At 41.0% G+C, this 26,723-nt stretch overlaps 1 protein-coding gene across 2 annotated transcripts in view; it reads right to left on the bottom strand.

Moving 5' to 3' along the window:
- The window catches only part of cdkal1 (CDK5 regulatory subunit associated protein 1-like 1), a 227,831-nt gene that overhangs the window by 52,822 nt on the left and 148,286 nt on the right, over positions 1–26,723 (bottom strand). For both annotated transcript variants that reach the window (XM_056380394.1, XM_056380395.1), the window contains exons 11-12: positions 16,794–16,974; positions 7,091–7,153 (exon numbers count right to left, since the gene is read on the bottom strand). In XM_056380394.1, the coding sequence (XP_056236369.1) occupies positions 7,091–7,153; positions 16,794–16,974 (244 nt within the window). The remainder of the gene's footprint in view (positions 1–7,090; positions 7,154–16,793; positions 16,975–26,723) is intronic.

Here is a 26,723-nt window from a genome sequence, read left to right as displayed (position 1 = left end):
ACAGTTCCTCACGGTTCACACCTAGGGATGACCCTTCCCCCCCATGGACCCCACTGGCCAGCCAGTGTGGGCCAGCGTGTGACATGTGACCCCCTAAGGTGTCACAAACAAAACCAGTCTTCTAGACCCCTTCTCACTCTCTTCCCTTCTTGGCTTGCTCTGGAGAGCAGCTCCAGCCCTCTCCTCTCGGTTCTTCAAAGGGCAACAAGGCCCCAGCCCAGGTCAGCTCTGCTACCTGAGAAACTAGCTCTCTCGCCGGCCTGCAACCAGCAGCCTGCAAACACTCTTCTCCTCCACAACAGCGACCTGCTTCGGATTAACTGTGAGTGAACCAAATCCTCTTCAGAATCAGCGGCTACAACACAAGGCCAGCTGATTTTCCAAGCAACAGGAGTCGTAGCAGAGTTAGCATGGAACAGCTAACTCTGTGAGGAGAACAAAGGAGATACCAGCAAGCAACACAGCCAGACAGGACTTTATTCCACCAGGAAACCCCCCAAACTCACTGGATTTTACAAACCACTGGAAAGGACCTCTTTGCTTGTTCCAAGGATCGGGTAATCTTAACGGACTGGGCCTAACCTCTCCCAGCACAGCATAGCACAGCACAGCATAGCTAATCAGCAGAAGCCTTAACTTGTTAATGTACTTGTTGATTGATGTCTTGTTGTTGTAATGTTTGCTTAGGTTGTGGTCAGTCATACAGTTAATCGAGTACTCGTATGTTCACACACATAGCAGTACGTCTCAGTCCTAGAACCTGCATGAAGCTAACCTTCCCCCTCTAACCTGGTACCATTAGATTACATGAGCTAGGCTAACAAAGAAACTCACACCCTCCCTCTCACACACACTAGGTGGTCTCAGCGGCCATTTTAGTAGTTTCTTTGTTTACCGCCATCTTTGTAGTCTTCTTTGTTCAGGTCATGTGGTCACAGTGACCACTTTGAGTCGGCCATCTTGCCTTTGTCTGTGTCCCCACAGACACACATACACACACACACACACACACACACACACACACACACACACACACACACACACACCTGTATATGCTAGATTAGACATTGTACTTTACTCTGCTCCATTGTAAATAAATGCCTTTTTAAGTATAACTACTGGTGTGTTTAATGTTGCACAAGCGTGAATATTGCCAACCTCTACTCGGTAGAATTCCAATCCTTCAACTGTAACTTACTATTGATTTGGTAATTTGGTAATAGTTAGTAAGCTAATGGTTAATCAGAGTTCCAGATTAATGGTAATAAATTGAGACTAAAACCATATTGGCTATTTTGCCTATTAGTTTAGGCTGGTGCCCCGTGAACTTTAATTCATTTTAAAGTTATTCTTTAATATTAATATTTTTAATATTAATATTTTCTTAATTTGTGATAGCCAATAAATTGATAAACAACCGAAATCTAACACATTTGGTGTCCAGCTCATGAGGTAGAGTACTGTTAACATAATGGTGCCGCCCGTGTGAGGCCGAGTACTAATGATTTCCAGTTACTAATAGAGCTCAGACCCAACATAATGGTGCCCCCGTGTGAGGCCGAGTACTGCTGGCAAATATTCATAATTGTGCAATATTAAATTCATAATTTGGCCAAAACCGCAAAGGTTGGAAAATTTTTTTTAGTCCACCACAGGAGTAAACGTCCAGGTGTACTTACAAACAAGTGCACTGTGGTGAGAATTGGTTTACTAATTTTACCTGAAGTAATATTAGACGTCCTCCAGTTATTAATAGCTAACACATAAGCCTTAGTATCAAGAGCCTGCTATTGTTGCTAACAATTCCAGTTGAGTTTATTCTGTAGGAAATGTAAGAACCTCAGTTCAGCATTTGAATACCACGTGTTCAATGCTATCTAGTAAAGCTGTCAGAATTGCTGCTCCCTTTAACATTAAACACTGTGTGCCGACAGCCCTGTGTAACACAGAGAGCTTATACCTGGCTGTTACTGCCAAGCATTTCAGCCTGAGTAAGAAATAGAGCCTGAGATAGAGCCACAGCGTGCTACCAGCCCTGTGAAACCCACGTTCTGCACCTAGCTGTTACTGCCTTGCATTACAGCCTGAGTCAACTTGAAGAGATAATCTTTGGACTGTTACTGCCTTGCATCTCAGTCATTGCTTTTTGAAACATTTCTTAAGCAGACAGTAAACCTGCACTTGCCTTTACTGTCCTTAATCTTTATGCCCACTAATGTAGCTGCCCCTCCTCCACAGGAAGCTACCCCCCATAGTGTAGGCCACTGCATTGTTTAGTTAGGCTAGTGTACTACCAAACTACACTACAAGGTGTCTGCCAGCGCAACACCGCAGCCAACTATATTGCCTTCTTGTTTTGTGAAAAACTTGTTTAACCTCCCTCTTTCCCAGACACAACAATGGAGAACTCCTGTGTAGAGCAGTTTATTTCTTCCCTAGCACAGAGCCTGAAGCCTGGCTACCTAGAATTTATCAGCAAGTTAAATTCCAGTGAGTGCAGTAAAGAAATAGACTTGCTACTCAGTGACAAAGGTGATGCTCAGACTGCATCCAAAGGCCCATTGTTAAGATGTGTACTGTTGAACTTCCACAGGCAAACCAGCATTTCACTTCAGAGCCAAGCAGCCCTAGAGGAGGAGGTAAAATCGCTTAGAGCTCAAAATGCTTTCCTCCTCCAAGAAGTTAAGGAAGCTAACAAGAAAGCCATGCGCTACTTAGGAGACCTGCATGCAGCAGAGGTAGACCTCTGTTCACACAAGGAAGAATTGTTAAGGGTTAAATCAGAATGCTTTGCTCCACCACGATCGGTCAGTGCTTGTGATTCTGGTTTCTCTGCTTCACACTCTTCCCTTAATGACAGGTTAACTCCGCCTCCACTCAGAGGATGGGACAAATTCCCAACTGACCCTAAGTCCTGGGAAATGAAGTCAGCTCCTCAACCTCCACTGAGAGACAGAGGTTACACCCACCTGACTTCCCATCTTCCTGAAATTGACACTGAAGAGACAGGTAGTTTATCCGGTAGAGGATATTCATGTTCCCATCAGCCACTGATGCATAACACTTTCACCTGTGCTCACCCCTCCAACAGAAGGACCAAAACTTTTCCGGACTGTTCAGCCTCCTCTCTGCACCTCCATGAGAGTGATGACCGCTGTTCAGCTCCTTCCTCTAGTCCAGCTAGCATAGTCTCGCCTTCATCAGTAGGGACCTCACAGTGCCCCCGCCTCGAAGCGCTTGAGTTATTAGCAAAGGACATTGAACATTTTGATCCAGACAGCTCTGATCAACATATTGAAAACTACTTTAGGGAGTTAGATCACAACTTAATTGATTTGCCCCATGCAACCCAAAGGGAGAAAACTAAACTTGTGTGGAAGACCAGCTCAAAAGCAGTCCACAAGTTTATGCAATCACTGCCTCCCAGTGTCAGAGATGACTACAAAGAGCTCTGTCAAGCACTGACAGAAGAATTCTCTCCTGCTGCAGATGAGATAGAATCTTTGGTTGCAGCTTCTCAAATCAAACACTCCCGCCATGAACATCCCAATGACTTTTACCAACGTTTGAGGCATGCATATTTTCAGGGTAGGAACACACCAGGCTTAGAGCAGAACTCCACCTTCAAGTCTTTGTTCCTACGAAACCTCCATCCCTGTGTACGCACTCATGTTACACTGATGACGCATCAAGGTAAGCCCACCATGCAGGAAATAAAGAAAATGACAAAAATGGCTTGGGAAACCATGGTCAATTCCAAGGCAAGGGGGAAAACAACTGAGCCTAGCAACTCAAACACCTTAGCGTCACACAGACATGTAACCTCAAAAGATCACCCTCAGAACAGATCGAAGGGGGGTGATAAAAGGCCACATATGGGTGCTGAGCGTAACCGCCACGCCCACCAAGTGCGTAGAGATAGGCACTCCCACAATAGGAGCAGGAGACGGCCTTACGCAGAAATTCTGGCTCAGACACAGGACCAGTCAAAACATGGATCAGACAATGACCACGTCATCTCTGACCATGTTAATTCAGACAGTGACAATGCCTCTGAATGTTCTTCCTTCAGCTACTCAAAGTGCTACAGCTTTGTGCCACAGGTTAAAGAAAACTTAAAGCACCGGCGCTCCAGAGTTCGCCGCACTGAGTACTGACAGTAAGTAGGCTCAGGGTACCCTACACTCTTCCAGATGGACACAATGGGTTTGTCAGCAGCAGCAGCAGCAAACTAAATTCTGAATCAAATCAGATACAAGTTTAGGACACTGCATATACATGGCACACTCACCCAGACACTCCAAATCTTGTCATTCTAGGTGCCACCCTCTATATCTCACCTTAACAAACTAACATCACTGACTTTCCTGTCCTCACTAACACCATGAGTAACTAGGAAACATGTTAGTTGTTTTACACTATTCGATCATTGTGGTTATTATCTGAACTCTGCTTTGTAACCTGATTGTTCTTGCTTAGCCAAGATAGATAGTGCTGACAAATGCCCGGATGTTACCCGTTGAATGAAATGACAAATGGACTATACATTATGCTCTCAGGATGACACGTCAGGTGGCATCCTGACAACAAAGGGGGGACTGTTGGGACTCAGTCATTCAATAGACCAAATGTTTCTTTGCTCCACTGGACAAAGGAATTCACACCCCACAGTTCCTCACGGTTCACACCTAGGGATGACCCTTCCCCCCCATGGACCCCACTGGCCAGCCAGTGTGGGCCAGCGTGTGACATGTGACCCCCTAAGGTGTCACAAACAAAACCAGTCTTCTAGACCCCTTCTCACTCTCTTCCCTTCTTGGCTTGCTCTGGAGAGCAGCTCCAGCCCTCTCCTCTCGGTTCTTCAAAGGGCAACAAGGCCCCAGCCCAGGTCAGCTCTGCTACCTGAGAAACTAGCTCTCTCGCCGGCCTGCAACCAGCAGCCTGCAAACACTCTTCTCCTCCACAACAGCGACCTGCTTCGGATTAACTGTGAGTGAACCAAATCCTCTTCAGAATCAGCGGCTACAACACAAGGCCAGCTGATTTTCCAAGCAACAGGAGTCGTAGCAGAGTTAGCATGGAACAGCTAACTCTGTGAGGAGAACAAAGGAGATACCAGCAAGCAACACAGCCAGACAGGACTTTATTCCACCAGGAAACCCCCCAAACTCACTGGATTTTACAAACCACTGGAAAGGACCTCTTTGCTTGTTCCAAGGATCGGGTAATCTTAACGGACTGGGCCTAACCTCTCCCAGCACAGCATAGCACAGCACAGCATAGCTAATCAGCAGAAGCCTTAACTTGTTAATGTACTTGTTGATTGATGTCTTGTTGTTGTAATGTTTGCTTAGGTTGTGGTCAGTCATACAGTTAATCGAGTACTCGTATGTTCACACACATAGCAGTACGTCTCAGTCCTAGAACCTGCATGAAGCTAACCTTCCCCCTCTAACCTGGTACCATTAGATTACATGAGCTAGGCTAACAAAGAAACTCACACCCTCCCTCTCACACACACTAGGTGGTCTCAGCGGCCATTTTAGTAGTTTCTTTGTTTACCGCCATCTTTGTAGTCTTCTTTGTTCAGGTCATGTGGTCACAGTGACCACTTTGAGTCGGCCATCTTGCCTTTGTCTGTGTCCCCACAGACACACATACACACACACACACACACACACACACACACACACACACACACACACACACACACCTGTATATGCTAGATTAGACATTGTACTTTACTCTGCTCCATTGTAAATAAATGCCTTTTTAAGTATAACTACTGGTGTGTTTAATGTTGCACAAGCGTGAATATTGCCAACCTCTACTCGGTAGAATTCCAATCCTTCAACTGTAACTTACTATTGATTTGGTAATTTGGTAATAGTTAGTAAGCTAATGGTTAATCAGAGTTCCAGATTAATGGTAATAAATTGAGACTAAAACCATATTGGCTATTTTGCCTATTAGTTTAGGCTGGTGCCCCGTGAACTTTAATTCATTTTAAAGTTATTCTTTAATATTAATATTTTTAATATTAATATTTTCTTAATTTGTGATAGCCAATAAATTGATAAACAACCGAAATCTAACACATTTGGTGTCCAGCTCATGAGGTAGAGTACTGTTAACATAATGGTGCCGCCCGTGTGAGGCCGAGTACTAATGATTTCCAGTTACTAATAGAGCTCAGACCCAACACTTGGCTAAGCTAAAGCCTTCCAAAATGACAGCGTGACACAAGCTAAAAATGCTTCAATCACCAACATGTTCACAACATTCACTACGAAGTAGCAGGCCAAAGCCTTCCTTGCACAAGGAGCTAAGATAAGTCTTATATGTTAAAATGTAATTTTTCATTTTCGTAGCAGCAGAAAAATGTGGTGACAGATGTTGTCACTTTCAGAAGGACATCTTTATGTAAGAACTCACCAAATGAACACACTTTTGCGCACACACACACACACACACACACACACACAAACACACACACAGTTGTCACAAGGATCTCATTATCATAAGCATGCCTGAAAAGAAGCATGTTCAGTCTGTTGTCAGATGTTAACCTCATAATGTATGGGCACATACACACACACAAATACAGGAGTATACACATACACACAGTTGAGGAGATTTATCTCTGGCTTCAGAATTCAATCTCTGTCTCTCACATTCACACTCAAACTCACGCACACACACACACACACACACACACACACACACACACACACACACACACACACACACACACACACACACACTCACACTCACACTCTCACACTCACACAATGTAATCAGGAACACTTGAGCTGTCCTCATCCACTAGATAGCTGACAAGAGGCGTTCATCTAGAGGAGACAACTAACTCGTCAGAGCCATAAAAAGAAACTACTTTTGAAGTCAAGTGAAAGCTTCCAGTTTCGAGGTGAATGAGCACTCAGGGTTCTTGCCATTAAGAAATAGGCAGATAAAATAATACACTCTGTTGCAGAGAAAAAATTAAAGACCAGCTTATTTCAAGAGCAAAACTGAAACAAGAAGACAGATACAGAAACCAGGGAAACCAGTGAAAGAGTTAGGGTCTTACCTTGTGGTCGTAGGGGTTGTAAGAGTGGAAGAGATGTGACAGCTCTTTAGTCCTCTGTTTTTTCTGTAGGAAAATATAAAAGGAAATTAAAGGTTAAAAGCCACTCATAGAGTATGTATGTGAAACACAGCTAAAAAGACAAATGATAGATAGATTCATCTAGAATCATAAGTGATGATGATGATGATGATGTCCTCTGTATTTTCTTGTATTCCTTGATTTGCATTTTTTTTTGTGTTGCTGTAGAACTTTAAAGCTTAGTTGTTAAATTTATAAAACATTATGATATGTAGGGCACACTCTCTACTTTTAGGCAGTTGTATTCAAGTATTATCCAAGAGACAAATGAATCACCTGTCAGTAGCACTGTTCGTGTACTTAAGTTATTTAAGTATTTGCTAAAGTATTTTTCATACATTTCTCCACAACATTCACTTTTTCATACATTTTCTTTTCCTCATTTGCTTGTCTCACAGATAACAAAAGATGACATATGGTATGAATATGGACATACAGTTCATCTTCACTCATGTTGACTTATTGGATCACTAAAACAGAGGGAAAAAATTACCATGGCTGAGAACAATGCCCACAGTAATTCATTAAGCCTATAAAATACAGAACGAACAGAAGGGGAAAAAATGTATTTGCCCACCAGCTGGGGCACAAAATATTTCTCTTTTTCTCATTTTATTCCAGCTCAAAGTCTGGCCTTAACCTTGCATGTCCTTAATGTATAATGAGATGCAGAAGCGTGAGACATGACTGTTTGATGTGTGGCAGTTGTTAATGCAATCAGTTACATGAAGCCGACGCAGTTACAAAGAGCGCTAATTAGCTCGCTGATTAGGCCATGTCTGGTTAAGGGGGAAGGATATATGTATATGCTACTGTAGCTAAAGGGAGTGTGCATTCATTGCCATTCTCTCTCCTCTAACCTGCCTCTGTGTTTTTCAGTGTTAATATGTAAAGGGCTGGATTCAATGTCCTTAGGCCAGATTCATGCATATGGTGCAGACAACCAAGTCTTTCTGCTATCACACACATTAGGCATCATTATAGCATGACAGACACCGCTTCGGGATAGGCAAAGACAGCTTGAGGATGCAGAGAAAGAGGAAAAAATCTATTAATATGTACAATATGTGTGGTGAAGTTTACAAAGAGGGACCAAGGTTCAAAAGTTAGCAGGAAATAACAGAAGTGCAAACAAAAAAGTTGGAAGGAAGGTGAAATGAAAGTACTGGGATTGAAGTGTTTAAAGGTGGCGATTGTACTCTTTGCCCTCGGCCAACTACCGGTTTGACTTTCTCTGTCTTTCTCTGCCTCTAGTGAGGCCCATCCTTTCATCATTGCGCCTCTCAACGCTCCTTGCCCTTCTCTCTATTCGTTCCATCAGTGCATCTCTTCACTTCTTTTGCTTCCCCTTGCTCTATATCTACCCTTCTCTTACTCATTCCCTGTTCACCCAGGGCTTATTGCAATCCTGTAATCATTGGACCTTGTCCATCTACCATTCTGATTCCCTCTCACTCTCTCTGCCAAAGGGCTCTCCAGAATCTCCAAATCCTGTTTTCTTTTGTTTTCGCTGGCTTTCCACATATCCCTCAATGCTTCCCCTCTCCCTCGCTCCTTGTGGTTTTCTTCAGTGAGGAAAAACTCATACTAATCATTCTGTCTCCTCTCTCTCGCCCATCCTCCCCCTTATGAGTCTGTCCCTCCACAATCTCACTCTCACTCTCCCTCTGCCTGGAGCACCTCAGGTGAGAGCAATCCTCTAATCATCGCTTCTCAACACCATTCTCTCTCCCTGCCACCCCTTCATCACTCTCACCATCATTCCCTATTCAGTGATGCTCAACTGCATGCGAGTGTGTGTGTGGGCTTGTTTTACTACATTTGTGGGGTCTGAAAAGCCAGGTGCTCACTAGATGTGTAGTGTCTGACAGCTTTGTGGGGGACCACAATACTGCACCCCACAAATGTAACTGGCTGTTTGAGGGTGAAGAGGGTTAGGGTTAGAATTAGGTTTAGGTTGGGGTTCGGCATTCAGTTGTAATGGTTAAGGTAAGGGGCTAGGGAGTGCGTGATGTCAATGATGGTGCTCATAAATATAGTAAAACAAGGATGTGTGTGTGTGACCGCAGGTAAGGATTTCTCAAACCCCCAATGAGGTCCCAGCAGAATTTATCCAGTTCAATAGTACACACACACACGCATACCTAGAAAAACACACACCACAGGCACAAATACTAACACATGCTCACACACTGACTCACACAAACACATACTGTATACTAAAAAAAAGGTGTGAAAACATGCCAAATACAAGGTAATTCAAAGGGCAACATGAAAACACAAGGAAAGGAGACAATTGAAAGAGAAAACTGAGAACAGACAGAGAACAAAACAGATTAAAAAAAGATATAAAATGGTGAGAGAAAAATACCTGGAGATCCATTCCTAATCTCCTACCATAACAGGAATTACAGAAGAGGAAACCTCATCTCATTACTTGTAATCCTTGAGTCGTGCAGTTTTCTAAAGTGATGTTGCCACTTACATGAAGGTTAGGAGGTAGACATTTGTGATAGTGAGATCCTCAGTTTAAATCCTTATACTAGTGTTGGAAAAAGATGTTGAGCGAGTGAATATCCTCATTATCCCACAACACCTGCTTTTGAGCAAAAACTACACCCTGAGTTGCACCTGGGGAACTGATCAGTAGCCACTAGCAGAAGGCCTACACTTCTGAGGTGGAGATGTGTAAACTTCGTTATGTGAACAAAGATGAGGTTGAAACACAACACAGCAACACTTGTTCTGTAAGGGTGTTCCGCTGCAAACATTTTGAGACCGAGTATAGCTGATAGAAATCAACCGTCAATGAAAGTGGACTTTTGCCTGAAGGTGTTTGCCTTCAGCGTGCCAGGTGGGATTTGTCAGTATGCATTACAGTAGGTTTAAACTACTACATGATTCCACATGATTAAAACACAAAAAAAAAACATATACTGTGCGAATACAACCAGAACCCGCTTTTAATACAGACCAATCTAATCTATATTGAAGACAGTGCAGCATTTACACGATCTTTGACCACCCTGTTAAATGTCAGGGGTTCCATGAGTCAAAATCGTATCACCTCCCCTATTCTATTGTATCTTTAATTCTAAGAGCTTTATTAATGTGTCTGTGTACAGGTATGTGTGTGTGCGAGGATGTGTATGTGTGTGTGTGTGTGGTCCATCAACCAGAGAAGTTAATCTAGCATGCCGTTGAGGTTGTGTTAGTGACAGCCCAGCAAGTGCTAAGCCACTCTGCGCGTGTGTGTGTCTGTGGACCTGTCAACGTGGTGATGATGAACGATGGTGGTTACAATGACGTCCATCTGTTGTTGCCGCCAGAGACGAATGCGGCGTCTAAGGGGAAGTGACATTACATGGATGTATACACTTGTACTCATACACAGCCTCCAAACACACAGGACCGGGGTAGACGGGGGCACATATGCAAAAACTTCCACACTTAACCACTGCTGTTCTACATAAAACTATTTCATGTAAATATCTGCATGAGACAGAAACTCTGAGACAAGATAAGCAGTTCTTGAGTGCAACTACCTTGACACAACCTGAAAAGATACAATATTAAGACTAGGAAATAATTATGACCAGACTGGCCACTTCTTAAAAGTAATATTTTAGTCAGAAATATGAAAGAAAGACTGAAAAAAGAAATCTGACACATACATGATTAATGGTTGAAGACACAGTCAGAACTAATGTGACGTGTTTGTGTGTGTGCATTTAAGTATGTGTGCACACACACTCTCACATGGTAGGCAAAGGTTATTTGTAAGATAATATTTTGTGTGCACAACAACACAACCAGGACGGTAGGGACTTGGTTCAATGTTTGTTTGGGAATAGGAGTCCACTATACCTGTGGGGTCCGTGGTGCTTTGTGTGCGGATGTGTGTGCGGATGTGTGTCAGTATGCCCAAGTGTGACTATGTTGTGGGGCAAGGTAACAGTGATCTTGCCTTGGCTGGTACTGGATGAGCTTCCGGCTCACCAGTATGTTCCCATTTGTCTCTCCCTAATGGCAGACAGATGTCAGTGCTATAGAGCCTACACCCACGGCATGTGTATGTGTGTGTGTGTGTGTGTGCGCGCGCGTGTGTGTTACATTACTCAAAAAAAAACCTTAGGCATAATCTGAGTGTGCCTCTGTCTTTGTGTGCGAAGGATTAACACTTCCTAAAGCATCACCACGAGAGTGGTCACAATAGTGATGCTCCGAGTGTGTGTGACCTTCGTCTCTCTACAGAGGTCACCATATACATAACATGTATTGTACAGCTACAATATGTTGACTTGTGTCAGATCTGCTGCATCTTCTGTCAACTAAGGTGTCCACAAGGCCTCCAATTTAAATTGTTAATACAGAGAGAGGAAGACATAAAATTAGATTTTGCTTACTAATCAAATTCAACCAAAGTGTTGCTGAATGGACACAGAAATGTGACCATATGTAAGCTATTTTCACACTCAATACTAATGAAATGCCTAAAAGCAGCTCTTTGAATGTAATCATGTTGCATCAGCAGAGATTACAAACTTTAAGTGATTTGATCTTGTCATTAAGACAAATATTCAGGTCAGTTAACTAGTCACATACAACAGCCACAATCGTTATAAATCTCACCAACTTTGCACTATGAAACTTTGTTTCGGTTGAATTCCTTTATGAATCTTGTTCGAAAAACTCTTTGGTCTATTGAAAATAAATTATTTATTTCATGTCATTGTTGGAAAATGCAACATAAAAAAAAAAAAAAAGTTTGCTTTGATCACCAATATTATCTCTCTGCAGCATCAACTCAATTTCCGCTCAGGGATCAGTAACATTCCGCTTGAATAAAATCTACACTTACAGTATGTTACTTCCTCATACTCAGACCTAGTGGAGATCTTCATTTTTACAGCCTACAGAATATAGTTACTGTCAGTTCCTCCGGCAAGTTAAAACAGTAGAATGAACAGCATATTGATGACATATTCAGGTACATAATGCGCTTGAATGTGGCAAGCAAAAACTGTGATCATTAAAATGCAATGTGTTATCCCTTCCATTATTAGTGGACTAGGTCCTCATTAATCAAGTGCAGACCTACCTGGTCCCAGACAGCAACTTAACCATTAACTCAACCTTAATACCTGTTAGACTGCCTTTAGTCAAGCATTATTATCTCCCCTGATATGTGTGTTTGAGAGTACATGTCCACATTTGAGACAAACAGAGGGAGAAAAGCATAGATGCGTGTGTCTGTGTGTGTCCATGCTTGTGTTTGTGTGTGTGCCCAGGCGTAGATAAATTATAGTGAAGCTAGATGATGGAGCTACTAGTGGCTGGCCAGCTGTTTCACTTTGACAGCTGCTGCACTGGTGCCTCGTGGGTAATGGAGTTCTTAACCAATTACAACCTGGGGAAATTAAAAACACTGTCCAACTAGAACAGCTAATCTTCTTCTTCTATCACTTCTTTCTGCAGCTGCTCATTCTCAACTCTTCCTTACATACCAATAGACATCCCAACACACACATACACACCCTCCACTCAGCAAGTCCATTTATCAAGGCTAAGTTCTAGTCACCTGGGGATGATTATGGAGATCCAAGCTAATAGCATTCACATCCCTTTATTCTCAACATGCTCCATTCCCTCTCTCCATCCCTCCATCCCTGTGGTCTCAAACTCTCTCCATCTGCCTCTGCTTGCCCCACTGTGCTGCATTCTCTCATATATCATCTATTACAATAGTTAATAAGTTAGACCTACAGATAGCACAAAACACCTGGACCTCGTCACACCTGGATACTCACCAGCTCTATGTGTTCTCTCTGCCTCACTGACTGACTCACTGAGACAAATCTGTCAATTTATTTCTCTATTCAAATATGTATTTTTGTCACAGCTGGAAATCAGACTGCTGAAGCAAAACCATACTTTCTAACGTTACATAATCAAAATAAAAATGGAAGTATATGAATTACATATATGACCAAATATTCAATATATTTGATGTGACACCATCAATCACTTTTTAGGAAGAGTGTGTTGTTGTGGCTTTACCAGCAAAGTGGATGCTCTACCAAAAAGGTGCGGAAAAAATACTTTGCAACACAAATTGAATAACTAAAAGGAGTGCTTCTCTTATTTTTTCTTTTTTTAAATCACTTTTACACACTGATATTTACTCCGTCATCCAACATCAGTTTTGTATTTTGCTGCAAGGAGCCAGTATTAGTAAAATGAGTTAATCTTTTGGCTTTAGTACCCTGCATAATATTTCTTTCTCTAATGAGAAATAATGTTTGGAGTGAATGCAGGAAAAACAGCTAGGAGAAAACACTGTTCTTTGAAAAAGAAAGAAAAAATCATTAAAAAAAGGAAATATCTGCACTTTAAAAAACGCATAGTTTGTTACACATTTTAAGATTTAGACCACTGCTCAACTGCAGCAAAACTGCCCAATAACATTCTTATGAGCTGCCACATTTAGTAAGTAATTACTTATGGTGGCCAGTCAAACTTCCAAAGGGGGGTGGTGCCCCTCCAGGGCCCACAATGGCCATGCCCCTATAGCTGTTTCTTTTTGTCTTACTTTACTCCATCCATCTGCTTTCCCTCTCAGCTATTCTCCCTATCCTACCTCTTTCTTTACCTTCTCTCTCCCTCTCTCTCTCTCTCTCACACAGGCCTCCCTCTGTCTCTGTTTCCTACTCCATCTAGATCTCCATCCATCCCTCCTGTGGCTATTCAACACAGTTGTGTTCCAGACAAGCCATCTGGTGCACTTTATTAATGACTGACCCTACATGGCCTAGACATCGCCTAGCTGCCACCACTCAGTGTGTGTGTGTGTGTGTGTGTGTTTGTCTGTCTGTATGCCTGTCTGTGTGTTTGTGTGTGTGTATGTGTAAGAACAGGTGCATGCTGACTGATGATGTGATGTTGTGTGCCGCTCTAACCACCAAAGCAGGTGTACTGGTTACAGGGACCCTAACATATTATTTCGACTCACTCTCACCTTTTGCTATTCTCTGTTAAGCACAAATATGCAATTAACTTAAATTCAAACATTAATTTAAATGAACCCATGAAAACTGCAAAATGAAGGAGATCTACCACTGATCAAGTGAAGCAAGCCACCCCCCTTTAATGCCTGTGCATGTCAGGTAATTTACAATGTACTTCACAATGCTTAATTTATTAATTAGCACAAAGCTCATAGTAATTTAAAAATATAACTAGCTATTATAATAATTTCATATGTTAAAAAAGGGTGATGTGGCAATGAAAGGTTTCAACAGAAACTAGCAAAGTGTCACAATCTGACAATCTCATAGCTGCCAGCAGAATGAAGTCTTGGATAGATGCATGGTGACATCCAACCGCTGACAATAACTGTCGGATGAGACGGATGGAGGAGAAAGAAAGGAGAGGGGGGAAAAAGATAAGAAGAAGAGAGGCAGCGATTTGGTTGTCTGGGGATTGATCCCTCTAAGACACACTCAGCTTCTCCTCAGAGACTGAAGACAGGAAGAAGGGAGGAGGAAAAAAGAGAATGACTTATGAAGACGCTCCACTTGAAAGAGATGTCTCAACACTTTGATGGTAAAGAGTGAGGGAGTGCAAATGCAAGAAGAGACAGGACATGCAGTATAGAGTACAGCATACTGTAAGAGGTCAAACCAAAGGAAAAAAAAAAAAGGTCAGAACAAGTAGCATGCAAACCACGGTTAAGATTTAATAAGTACATGCGAGTGATAATGTAAGTTAGCAACTATGAATGAGCCTCCTTCATGTAGACTGACCAACTGAGAAGTACCAAGCCGAGCTGATTAAACAGTGATTCTTTCTGCTAAGCAGTGCTCTATCGAATTCAATAAACAAGGCACCAAACTTCAATTGACCAATATATGTATGTATAATTGTGTATCAAATCTATTTTGAGCATAACGAACATGAGCATGAAGTCAAGGGGGCTTGAGTGATTATCAATGTTCATAAGCAACATTGCTGCAAATTATGTTTTACAATTATATTACAAATGACTATGGTTCTGTAAACAATGATGTAGCTGAGAAACCTATGAGGCAAAAGGTAAAGAAACTGCTGGAGCTGTCTCTCTTACACACACCTTTGCAAACAATTATGACTTCATTAGCTGCTAATTGTTTCATTTGGCAGCAGATTGAGAAAGAGAGGAAGAGAGAGCGTATCTGTCAGCAGCAAACACTAACAGACAATGTGTTAGTGCCTCGAGATGCACTTACTCTGATGGCCTTTAGATCTTGACTCTGAGAAATGTCGGACTTGTGGTGCAGTAAAAGGTCAAATATTTTTAAATCCTCTCTTAAAATACCTTAGTACATATCTTTTTTTTTGACAGAACATAACAATCATGATCACAAAATTTCACCTCTCTTTCTGTCATTTCTGTAAATAATTGTTAATTTAAGGAGATAATGCAGCTAACACTCTGGACATCTTGGCTTAACTGACAGACATCTTATCCTATCGCAGTTGCTGTTTGTTCATTCCAACTCAGACCTTATCAAAGCGTTCTCTACTTAAAACAAATTTGGATTTTTGGTCCCATTTAACTGCCAGCATCAGGTTTAACTCCAAGCAGGCTTTAATATTTACACAGCAACACTGAGATGCTTCCATATGAATACTGTATGTGTCTGTCTGTCTGTCTGAAAGGGATAGTAAGACATTGTAACTCTTACTCACTCCCCCACACACACAGACACACTTTTGATGGCTTTCAGGATTAATAATATTAAAATTCATACAGAAGTCATGACAGAACTGGAACAGGATTTTACATTTTCAGATGACAGGAGGCTGGCCTGTGTTTTCTCAATACACACACATGCAAATTTGTGTGTGCACTTACAGTGCATACAATGCTGCACGGGCAGCATCATTTGTGTCCGAACCCGACCCAAGCCGAGAAAGTTGTAACCGAGCCGGACCTAAACCCGACAAGCATTCTATTTTTTATGTCCGAACCCAACCCAAGCCCAACACAGTGAGTGTAAGCTGAAGCACTGAGTTTGAACTACCCTGTTATGCAGTTGTTACCATGGTCACAGCTTGCCTGTTTTCCCTGACTGCAGATGTGTGGGCTCCTTAAATCACTGTCAAAAGGCACAGTTTTATATAGGCTATAGACACACACATTGGGCACTGTCATCAGCAGTTCGAAGCAGCCTAATTAATAGTCCTTAACCTGCCTATTGTTCAGGTTCCCGAACCCGATCATTTTATGAATTTTTCTCCGAATCCAACACAACCCGTCAGGGTCCCATCAGATCCTGTCAGGTCCGGGTTGAACATCCGCCCTCTAATACACACACAATCAGCACATGCACACATGCACATACACAGTGTCAATACCAATATCTTTACCTACCTAAGCATCCATTCCTGCTCATGATACAGTTTCTGTTATACATCGGGCTGTTATTTGGTAAGTCATTCAATTTGTAAATATCTTGGTTGGTTTTAAAGTTGATATCACCAACTTAGTTCATCACCTTCTCACATGAGCAGCTAAATTTAGCCCAATTGAGATATGCCAGATGACTAGTAAAGGACTGTTGATCTCCTTGTCCACACTCACCACATGTGCTGGTACTTGCTCCATCTTGGCGGCAGGTGTACCAGGTCTGGGGTAGAACTGGTTGATGAAGAGACTGGGGAATCGGTAGCATTTCACCAAGTCTATTGTCTCCTGGAAGTCTTCTTCCGTCTCGCCAGGAAAACCGCAGATTATATCTGTAGCGATGGTTATACCTGGGACCCTAGCAGAAAGATAGAGAGAAGGCTTTTAGGCCATAGAGTAAAATTGTTATTTCCTGATTGTAAAATAGTTTTCAAAAACATCTGGTATTGAGGTGCCCTTGAGAAAGGCTTAACGTCTGTTTGCTTCCACACTCATTTGATCTGTATTACCAACGGCTCATAGTACTGCTAACTCCCTGTAAAATATTTTCTCTTTGGTTATTCATAATTCAATCAGGGAGCATCATGAAGATCAACATCCTGTAATCCAGAGGAATCTCTTGAGGAAAACTAATAATATGACAAAAAAAAACAACATCATACATTATACATTTCAGTCTAACATCCATTAACCTCGAACTACTACTAGATCAATTATCTAAAATTACTCTACTTTTCCCATTGCTGATACGTGCCTTTGAAAAACTATGTGAAGCACCAAAGCAATTCAGAAGGGTAAAGCATTTCCCCATGGACTCATTCGGCCAATCAAAACCTGATTAGCAACTTGCTGCCAATCGTTAGCTATTGATTATTGACCTGTGGCTCATTGGATTAATTGTAGGCAGTAGGGTATGGGAATAGATGCATTGATTTGTTTTATGTATTTTGTTTGTATTGACAGCAGTTGGTTGACTTATAAAAGAACTTCAAGTAAGTCACCGTTGTCTGTCAGTATACCATGCATCTCTAGAGTACATACTTGACATTTCCATTATTAAAATATGGTATTTTAACATGTTGTTATACAGTTTCAATGATTGGGCTTGATCCCAACAGCATTTAACATTCTCTCTGGTGGCTTAAGTATCTGTCAATTACCAAAAGGCATAAAATTAGCAATATGATAATGCAAAAAACAACATTATACTGAGCAATAGAGAATCCTAATTATTTGTGACAGGCTGGCTCTCCAATTGCCTGTTTTTGAGGAGGAAGTTATTTGCCAGAGTCAAGTCAGACTGGAAATGGTATCCAATACAGAAATAATTGGAAATCATTCTCAATAGAAGTGAGCCAAGCCATTGATTACAAGATTTCTATCAAAGAGCTAGAAGCAGTGGAATAGGAGGTACGCTGAAGCCTCTTAATGCAATGTGTAATGTGCTATATGACAAGCAGTCTGCTTTAAAAGCAAGGATTTAATTAGTAACAGACATTGGACAGATTTCCTTTGAAAAATCTTTGGATGGCATGAAAGAGGAAGACTGAGTAAACTATCAATCACTAGTAATTTGGGCTTGCTTCTTTCTATTGACTCCTTCATTTATCTTTATTCTAGTCACACTCTCTTTGCCTTTCTTCACTCATTTTGAAACAAATATCACACCTCTGATGTAATTTCATAAATGTATATGCTCCTTGATCTTACAGCTAGGCACATGGCTTTAGAACAGTTTGCACAACATATAGACAGCAATGGACTAAAAAGTAAAGATATAAACAACATAAAAAAATTCTATCTCCTGCTGAAAATCCATGAAAACTGTTAAACATTAAGACAAGAGACAAACATGTTAACATACGTAACAGATCAACAAAGACAAAGACAGCTCAACAAAGACATTAAGAAAGGAATGGAAAAGACACTTTCTCCACAATCGACAACATGATGCATCTTTAATTACATTAACTTCCTGCATCTGCAACCCCATGATAACCTCTAACCTATTGATGAGTTCCAATTGGCTGATGGTCATTAATATTAACCAATGCCCTGCAGGCACAGGCATCCTTGACCTCTTAGATCTGCCTGACCACTACCCTATGGAAAAGTAAAACTACATAAATTAAAAACAAAAATCTGAGCATGGGATGGTTACATGGCTAAATAAATGAATAATTCTCCATTTGTGATTAAAATGAACTTCTTGGATGCCCTCAAGCAGTGGTTCTAAACCCCCTTTGAGTGTTTAACTCAAAACGCATGCTTTTAATCCCTTACTTTGTTAGGTAAACAAAGGACTAGCAGCCTGTAGGCTCCAACAATAATTAATCAAATAACGTGTAATGAAAATGGGAAGATATAGTTCATTTTTTGGAGCTGAGGTTCTTTCTGTGTTGGTGTGCACAGTAGGAAATGTTTTTGTAGACAAGCAAGGTTAGTCCAAGACATTCTTGTCCTACAGGGATAAAATATAGTTTGATTAAATTCATATTATTTATTGCTATTTAATGCTCTTATCACAAGAGTATAAAATGTCCATAATGCAGTCCCTTCAGCTATTTTATTAATGACAGTGGAAATGAAGGTAAATAAAATTAGAAATGTCAACAAAGAAGCCATTTTTTTCTGTACTTAATAGATAACTGTGTTTTGCATCTCCCTGGGGCTTGTAATACCTAATTTGCTATGGCCCTTTGGTGGTAGTGGTGAGAAGGTATACTCTGTAGGTAGCCAGTGTGTCCTTCTCATCCTTGCAGCGGTACTAAGAAAATTTACACCGCTGCTTAAAAACTATACTATTCAGATCATGGGTGCAAAGCAACACATGGAGACAGAATATTGAGAGAAGGGAGAGAGACTGTGTGTGAATTGGCTTTTGTGGATTTTCTTAAGGTGGAGGCTGAGAGGAAGAAAAAAAAAAAAACATGTGCACACACAGTCATTTTGACACCTCTGTCTCTCTCAGATCTAAGGGTGAAGGAGGTGTGATGTGTGATACTAATGAACAAGAACCACATTGATACTCTCCTTGTTAAAATGAGAGAGGAGAAATGTATCTTGTTATTGTTCACCTTTCAAAAACAGAGTATGTGAGAAACAGAGAGAGGCAAAGATACAGAGAGAGAAAGACGACAGATTAGGTTTCATCTTAACTTGCTTTCAATTAAACCGGCACAGTTAGAGGGCTATTTTTTAAAACTGTAAAACTGAATAACAGCTTTGTTTGTCTAACCTGGAATGACCTTTTGTCACAAAGTAATGGACATAATTTTAACAGCGGATAAGATTTGCACTGTTTTTTGCTCGACCTGGACGTATATTAGGTTTATACCTAGTCCAACAAGCCAGTCAGTTTCATGCCCAAAGCTCTAAAAATATATTCATTGGTCCCATCCAATGTTAATTAGACCTAAATTAGTTTTAAATGTAAATACCTGTTTAATGACAGTGGACCTATGTATTCAGGGTATTGTCACATTAAAACACAAAGTATCTGATAACACATACCTGTTAAAGAAATGAGTTATCTACCCAGTAAACTGAGAACTGTATGCAAAGTAACCCAAAAACAATGACAGAGCAAGATGAGTCTCTTTGGTGTGTGGAAAGGAGATAAACAGACAGAAAGGAAAAGGATCTATCAAAAGAGATGGTATCTGGTACGTCAGGTCCGGAGAAAGAGCTAACATCGATGAGTATTGATAACGGAATTATATCAGAGAAAGTATTTACCAGAAAACAAAAAAGGAAAAAAAGTGATGCTGTATGATGCAGACGACATCATAACGTATCACTTAAAGTAGATATGAAGAAGAAAATGAGTAAGAATAGGAGATAATGCATAGATTTAAGTCAGACAGCTGTTAAATTAGGAATATAAATCAAATTCGCCTATGCTCATCACACTTATTGCCTTCCCAAATGGCATTTTTAAATGCAACCTAATTTTTTACAGAAGCCACATTTAATTACTCCTCTGTTTGAAAATGATCAGTCTTAATGGAAAGTAAACTAATCCCCTGTGAATATGCTATGTACATGTCTGTATGAAGACAGAAAGGGGGAGAATGGACCGATTTTTATCAACAGCTAGCAGTCAGGCACTAACCTCATGACTAACACTGGACTTCCTGTTGCTGCTTCAGAATACAAAGACCCTACAGCCCCTGAAGCCTCTAAATCAAAAGAGATAATAGGGCTTATGTGTGTGCTTTGTTCCTATCATTTCTCCTCCTGCCCCATGGAGGCACAGAGACCTCATCCCTCAAGACAGTAGCCTCCATTAGCCGTAGTGTGTGACCAGTCTGCATTAGCATTTACACAGAGACTGTGTTCATAGGAGACTGAAGTCATTTAATTAAAACTAAAGATAAGTACACAGTTAGACCCCCATCTGCCTCAATAGGCTGAATTAAGCTTTATAAAACATACCATTGTCTACTGCACAATTATTATCAACTCTTTGTTTGCTGAGGCCCTCACACGTCCATCCATGTGTGTGTATATGTTTCCGTACACACACGGCCATCCTCTTCATCATATATTCAAAAGATATGCATGTGTATGCAAGCATGTTTGCACAACAGATGCCTGTGAGCGGCCCCCATGATAAGATGAAGGCGAGACCATTGGGACAGAAGAACCCTGAAAAAACGACAGCAAGGAACAAACAGATGAGGGTGGCATGGAGGTGTAGAGTGGAAGGCGATGGGTGGAGGGATGGAAGGATGAGAGTGGAAGAAAGACAATCTGGGAAGGTAAATATTTACCTATTCATCTGTTGGAAAGAGACCATGCTACCCATCTGTGCTGCAGTGTATGTGCTGTATGTGTGCTCTCTGAAATGATAATGTGTGGCGCACTGGAGCCGTTGTAGCGTAGGAGTCGGACAGTGAAGGGAGAGAGACGTGGTGAGGAGGAGAGGGAGCGCGAGATGAAAATGGGAAAGCAATGTGCTGTGGGGAGATTTGTTGTCAAACGTAAAAAGTTTGGAAAGCTGCTGTCTTGAGGAAACTCAACTCCTAAATAAAATCACATTAACATGTAAGCTGATGGCTTTACTATAATGTGTGGTGAGTGTGTGTGTGTGTGTGTGTGTGTGTGTGTGTGGGAGACAGAGCAGCAGCTGGGGAGAGAGTGAAATTCTACAAGGGCTGAAGTTTGAAAATTACCGTACCACAACATATTGTGTGAAAATGATGTCCAAGTCAGATATAATCAACGCTATGTGAGGATTAGCAGTGGGGTTTACGCCATGGATAATATGGTCCTCATACACCATGTGTCCAGTCCAACACTGGAAAAAAAATTACAACATCTCTTTGATTTATTATTCTAAAAGTCTAAATGTGACTTTGTTCAATTGTCACCTTAAGACTGCCAATCGACAGTTCATTGATTCATCTCAATTTTTACCAGATATCCCTGTCACTTATTTCTAAAACAAAACTTTTAAACTCAGTAACTTGTGTGTCAGCTGTTACTAGGTCACACTTAAAATACTTGTTTAAGAAGTGAAGCTGACTTTGAAAAAAAAATTACAATTCATCTATACAAAAGATATCGCGCAAGATGAACTAGACCCTTAAGAGCCTGTGAAATATTCTGAAAACAAAAGAACATCTGCCATCTTGTTGACTCATTTACCTCATCAAATTCCTTTCCAACAGTATACACATCAACACACTTTTAAAGGTCATCCGCGTCTGCATTTGCACTGATTTTACCAAGAGAAAAACTCTTCTGAAGATGTGATCAAAACATCAGGAACACAGAGTCGCAACATGTCATATGCTTAGCGCTTATCATAACTGCTGCCTGAAATACGTTTAAAAGAAAATTGTCAGTGACGTTCAATACACATTTGTCATTTGCAGTGTGTCATCCAGGTCGGTTATTTCTTGGTTTGACGTCTTGATTCATATTAGTGTTGCTTGTTTTTAACTTTAGTTTGTTCAGAGGTTCGGTTTTCTACCCTCATCCTTTTATTCACTTCTCCATGTTATCATTGCTCTGAGGCTGCTCTACTTTTATGTATGTATTACATTTATTATTGTGTAAACCAACTAGATGAAAAACATCTCACTCACACTGTATTTTATATCTAACAGAATACATTCCTTCCTAAAAAAGGAGAAACAGAAGAAACCTATGGGGCACGAGTAGGGATCCTTGTGAGGAGTGTGAGTAATCACTCAGACACTTAAGTGTTTGATTTAGCCGTGGCAGCTGGAGGTAATGGCACTGTCATGTAGCAGCTCAATTTACAGGGGGTAAGAAAGAGAGAGAGGGGGGGGGGGGGGGGGTCTTCTCGGTGATCACTCACTTTCCTCACCCCCTTCCACCATCAAGGATAAAGGAGGTTACTGTCAGAACTGGTTGCGGACGTGCAAGGTGACTGGCCAGATAACAGGAGGATTTCAGACAGATTACAGCTGACCAACCAAACAATGGTTCCCTCTGTGGCTCTAATGCAGACTTCAATGACTGTAAAATGACTTTAGATGCCTAAGTGACGGCTGCCATGACCTAAAAACCTGATTACATCTGACAATAGTCGAGTGGAGGTAATGTTGTCGTCTAATTCTATTTGTTTGTTTGTCTGAAAGGTTTCAAGAATTTGACCACTTATGAGAAGTTTCATGAAACCAGGAAATTTCAAGTCCAGTTTCAGGTAGAGTCATTAAATTTGTCATATTACAAATTAGTATTGGTGGCAGTTTATACTTTATAAAGTTGAATGTTCATAAACACAGATGTTTTAAGTGACTAAAAAGTCTGCACTTTTGACTTTTTAGCTGTTTTTCATCTTTGAAAAAAGTAAAAACTAATGCTCTGAGACAAGCTGGCAGTTATATTCTGGCATTTTGCCGTGAGGTAATTCAACGCCTGAAGGACGCAAAAGAAGAAAAAGCTGAATGCAGTATGCTTGAGAGTAGAGAGGTGACAGACAAATGATTGGTTAAGAGACAGAATGTGACAGGTGATGGCTTCAGTTGGCCTGCAAGGAGCTGTCAAACTGTCACAAAGACTCTCTCAACCTGCATCCTTCGCTCATTCTTTCCTCAAATCCTTGCTTTCTCTCAGTCTATCTTGTGGGTTTTAGAAAGTGAATTGTGGAATTACTTTTTTTTTTTTTGTGAGAACCTCGCACGTGCACGAGAACACGAGCAGGCACTGCTACATTAAATGCACCGAGCTGTGACAGTCCCCTTGACTGCACCACAGTATCTCTCGCTCTCACATACTTTATCAACGTCCTCCCTTAATCATTGTTACTCATTAGCTATTATTTATCTGTAATGGTGATTGACAGAATTCAGATTTGAATATTTGAAGAATTAAAAAGACATCAAAATAGTGTGTCCTTAGGTTATTCTTTAGATTGTGTTTGTTCAGTCAAAGTCTATAATTCTTTCCATTAGTTGTTTCACATCTTGGCAAGTCATTTGTTGCGAACCCTGAGGGGTAAAAACTCTTGCAGTCTATCAGTGTGGTCATTTGTAAAGATCGAGGTGGCTTCTCTGGAATGAATGGAGAGCCAAGTAAATAATGATCCCAGTGGGGTCATCAGTAAACTTTATCATTTAATGAAACAGCCTGAACACACCAGAGCAGAACTGCAGTTCAATTTAACACACACAGTTACGCATGCAGACACACACATACTTCATTAGCCTTGGAGAAGGGTAAGAAGAACACACACACACACACACACACACACACACACACACACACACACACACACACACACACACACACACACACACACACACACACACACACACACACACATTTCATTAGTCTGTGGGAGGAGTAATAAGAGCGCACAGACACCACAAAACTATCCACTCACTCATCCACACACAGTTATTGTACGCACACGCACACACAAAAATATATATGCCTACGGAGGGCTGCAGTGCAAAGGCATGACACTCGTGACCGTCTAGTCAGGCGTTAAATGGACTATCTTTTCACTTTATTTCAATTTAATCCAACCTTCATTGACATACCCACGGTATGTGATTCATTATTCCATCCTGGTGTGCTGACCTGACCTGCACAGATATGGATAACATCAAAGCACCAGATAAATGCTGGACATAAAAGCCTTACCTGAATCAAATGAATGGTGGGCATGCTTTAAGTGTAAGCTTTTTCAGGCTCTCTCTATCAAGCTGCTCGTCCACAGCAAGCTAGAAATATTGTTAATGACATAAACTGCTGTAGCAAGTAACTACATACATCTTTTTGCACAGAGGGAGATATAAGTGGATGTTCCAAAATGCTAAAAAAGATCAGTAATTAAAATTGACATTTTCAGAGAGAGGAAGAACTACCTCTCTGTAAAATTGGACTAATGGAAGTTAAAGCGACCACTAAGGTAATTGTTAGGTCAAAAGTTACCAATACTGCAAAGGCTTAGGTAAGGGCCATTTGTACACCAGTGTGTACAGATTAGCAACAGAGGAACAGAAGCTTTGGGGCTCACATGCAGATGCTGCTTCTCCAGCGGGTGGGAGAACTACGTTTGATTGCATAGCTGACTAGCAAGTATGGGCAATCCCATCAATGCAGACACATTCTCCCACAGTCTACTCACTGTTAGGCCAAAGAAGAGGAAATTAAATCAAAGACGTGAAACGCTGAGAGAAATATCAACTGTTAACAAGGGTGAACAATGCATAATATAGGAAGAGACTTTTGATTGATGCTGAAGTTGGTTGTTTTCTGTTAGACAGGTAATTAACTGACTAATTATTTTAACTAACTAATGATTTTATGAATCATTAAGCTGATAGTCACTGGAGCCCATTGGCTGCATCATATGGGCTTTTCTTGAGAATGAAGAACCTGTCAGAGAAAATCAGTCTGTGCTGCTTTTAATGTGCGATTTCCAGATCCAGTAAGATTAGCAACATCAGCAGGACATTGACAGAGTCTACAGGACAATCATCACAATGTGACACACAGTCACAACACTGTATTGCCAATAAGGGGAATGGAATTTTTTTAATTTTTTTAATTTTACCAGAGCCTTACTGATAATGTGAACTAATCTACCAAAATTATTACATTTCTTATTCATTTCTTTTTTTTTTTTTACTAATCATCAAAAATCAGACATAAGATATTTTTTGTAAACAAAGTAACTGTATGTAAACGATGAAATACTGAGTTGAGGGTTAATTAAAAAAGTACAGTCATTAACAATGTATCCATTCCTATGCACTCTCTACCCCGTCCCGTTGATGGCCCTTAACTGTCAATAATATTCCATGAAAGAGTAGAGCACACATACACAGAAAAATGTTTTCCTCTCACACTCAAACTGCCTACTGTTACAGACCTGGCATAGCTTCATATAAAACCTGAGGAATATGTAACAGTAGATGAAATGAAATGGGAAGGGGTAAGACTGCATTCCTCTGGGTTTAATAGCTTAACATTGCTAAACATTACTTAACCTTCAAGCTTAGTATTTTGGCGGCAAATTTCCCTCCCTGGAGACAACAGTTTACAGCAATTTAGAAACACACACAAACACGTAAGTGGTAACACAGCGGAGCTCGCTGCCAGTGGAAATCCACTTGAGGCAGGAGTAGCTGTTGCATAATGGCAAAGTCAAAAACACAGTGTCACTCAAACACACAAACACATACACACATCTACTCTCGCACAGACACATTATAGTCCATCAACTGTGAGTGAAACTGTGTGGGCGAAAATAAGCTCTCAAAGTTAGGTTGAGTGACTGAGCAAGAGAAATATGATATGTGCGAGAGAGACCGAGAGAGCAAGAAAGAGAGAGAGAGAGAGGTGAGTAAGATTGTAAAACATGACCGTGCTCCTAGATGTCAGTATCAGTTGACCTTGTGTGTGTGCTTATGTGTCAATGCTGGGAAGGTGCAAGCACCTGGAAAGTTAGCACTTTGCTGCCTTGTAACTGACTTTCCATTATGTTTGAGAGAGGTTGTTTACATGCCCAAATTGTACTGCCACGCTACCTTACACCCAGTGATGCATCCCTGTGGAGATGCAGGTGTTAGCAAGTGTGTGTGTGTGTGTGTGTGTGTGTGTGTGTGTGTGTGGCCAATA

Source organism: Seriola aureovittata, chromosome 7 (assembly GCF_021018895.1).
Source record: "Seriola aureovittata isolate HTS-2021-v1 ecotype China chromosome 7, ASM2101889v1, whole genome shotgun sequence".
Lineage (NCBI taxonomy): Eukaryota > Metazoa > Chordata > Actinopteri > Carangiformes > Carangidae > Seriola > Seriola aureovittata.
This window is presented reverse-complemented; position numbering and strand designations above follow the sequence as displayed.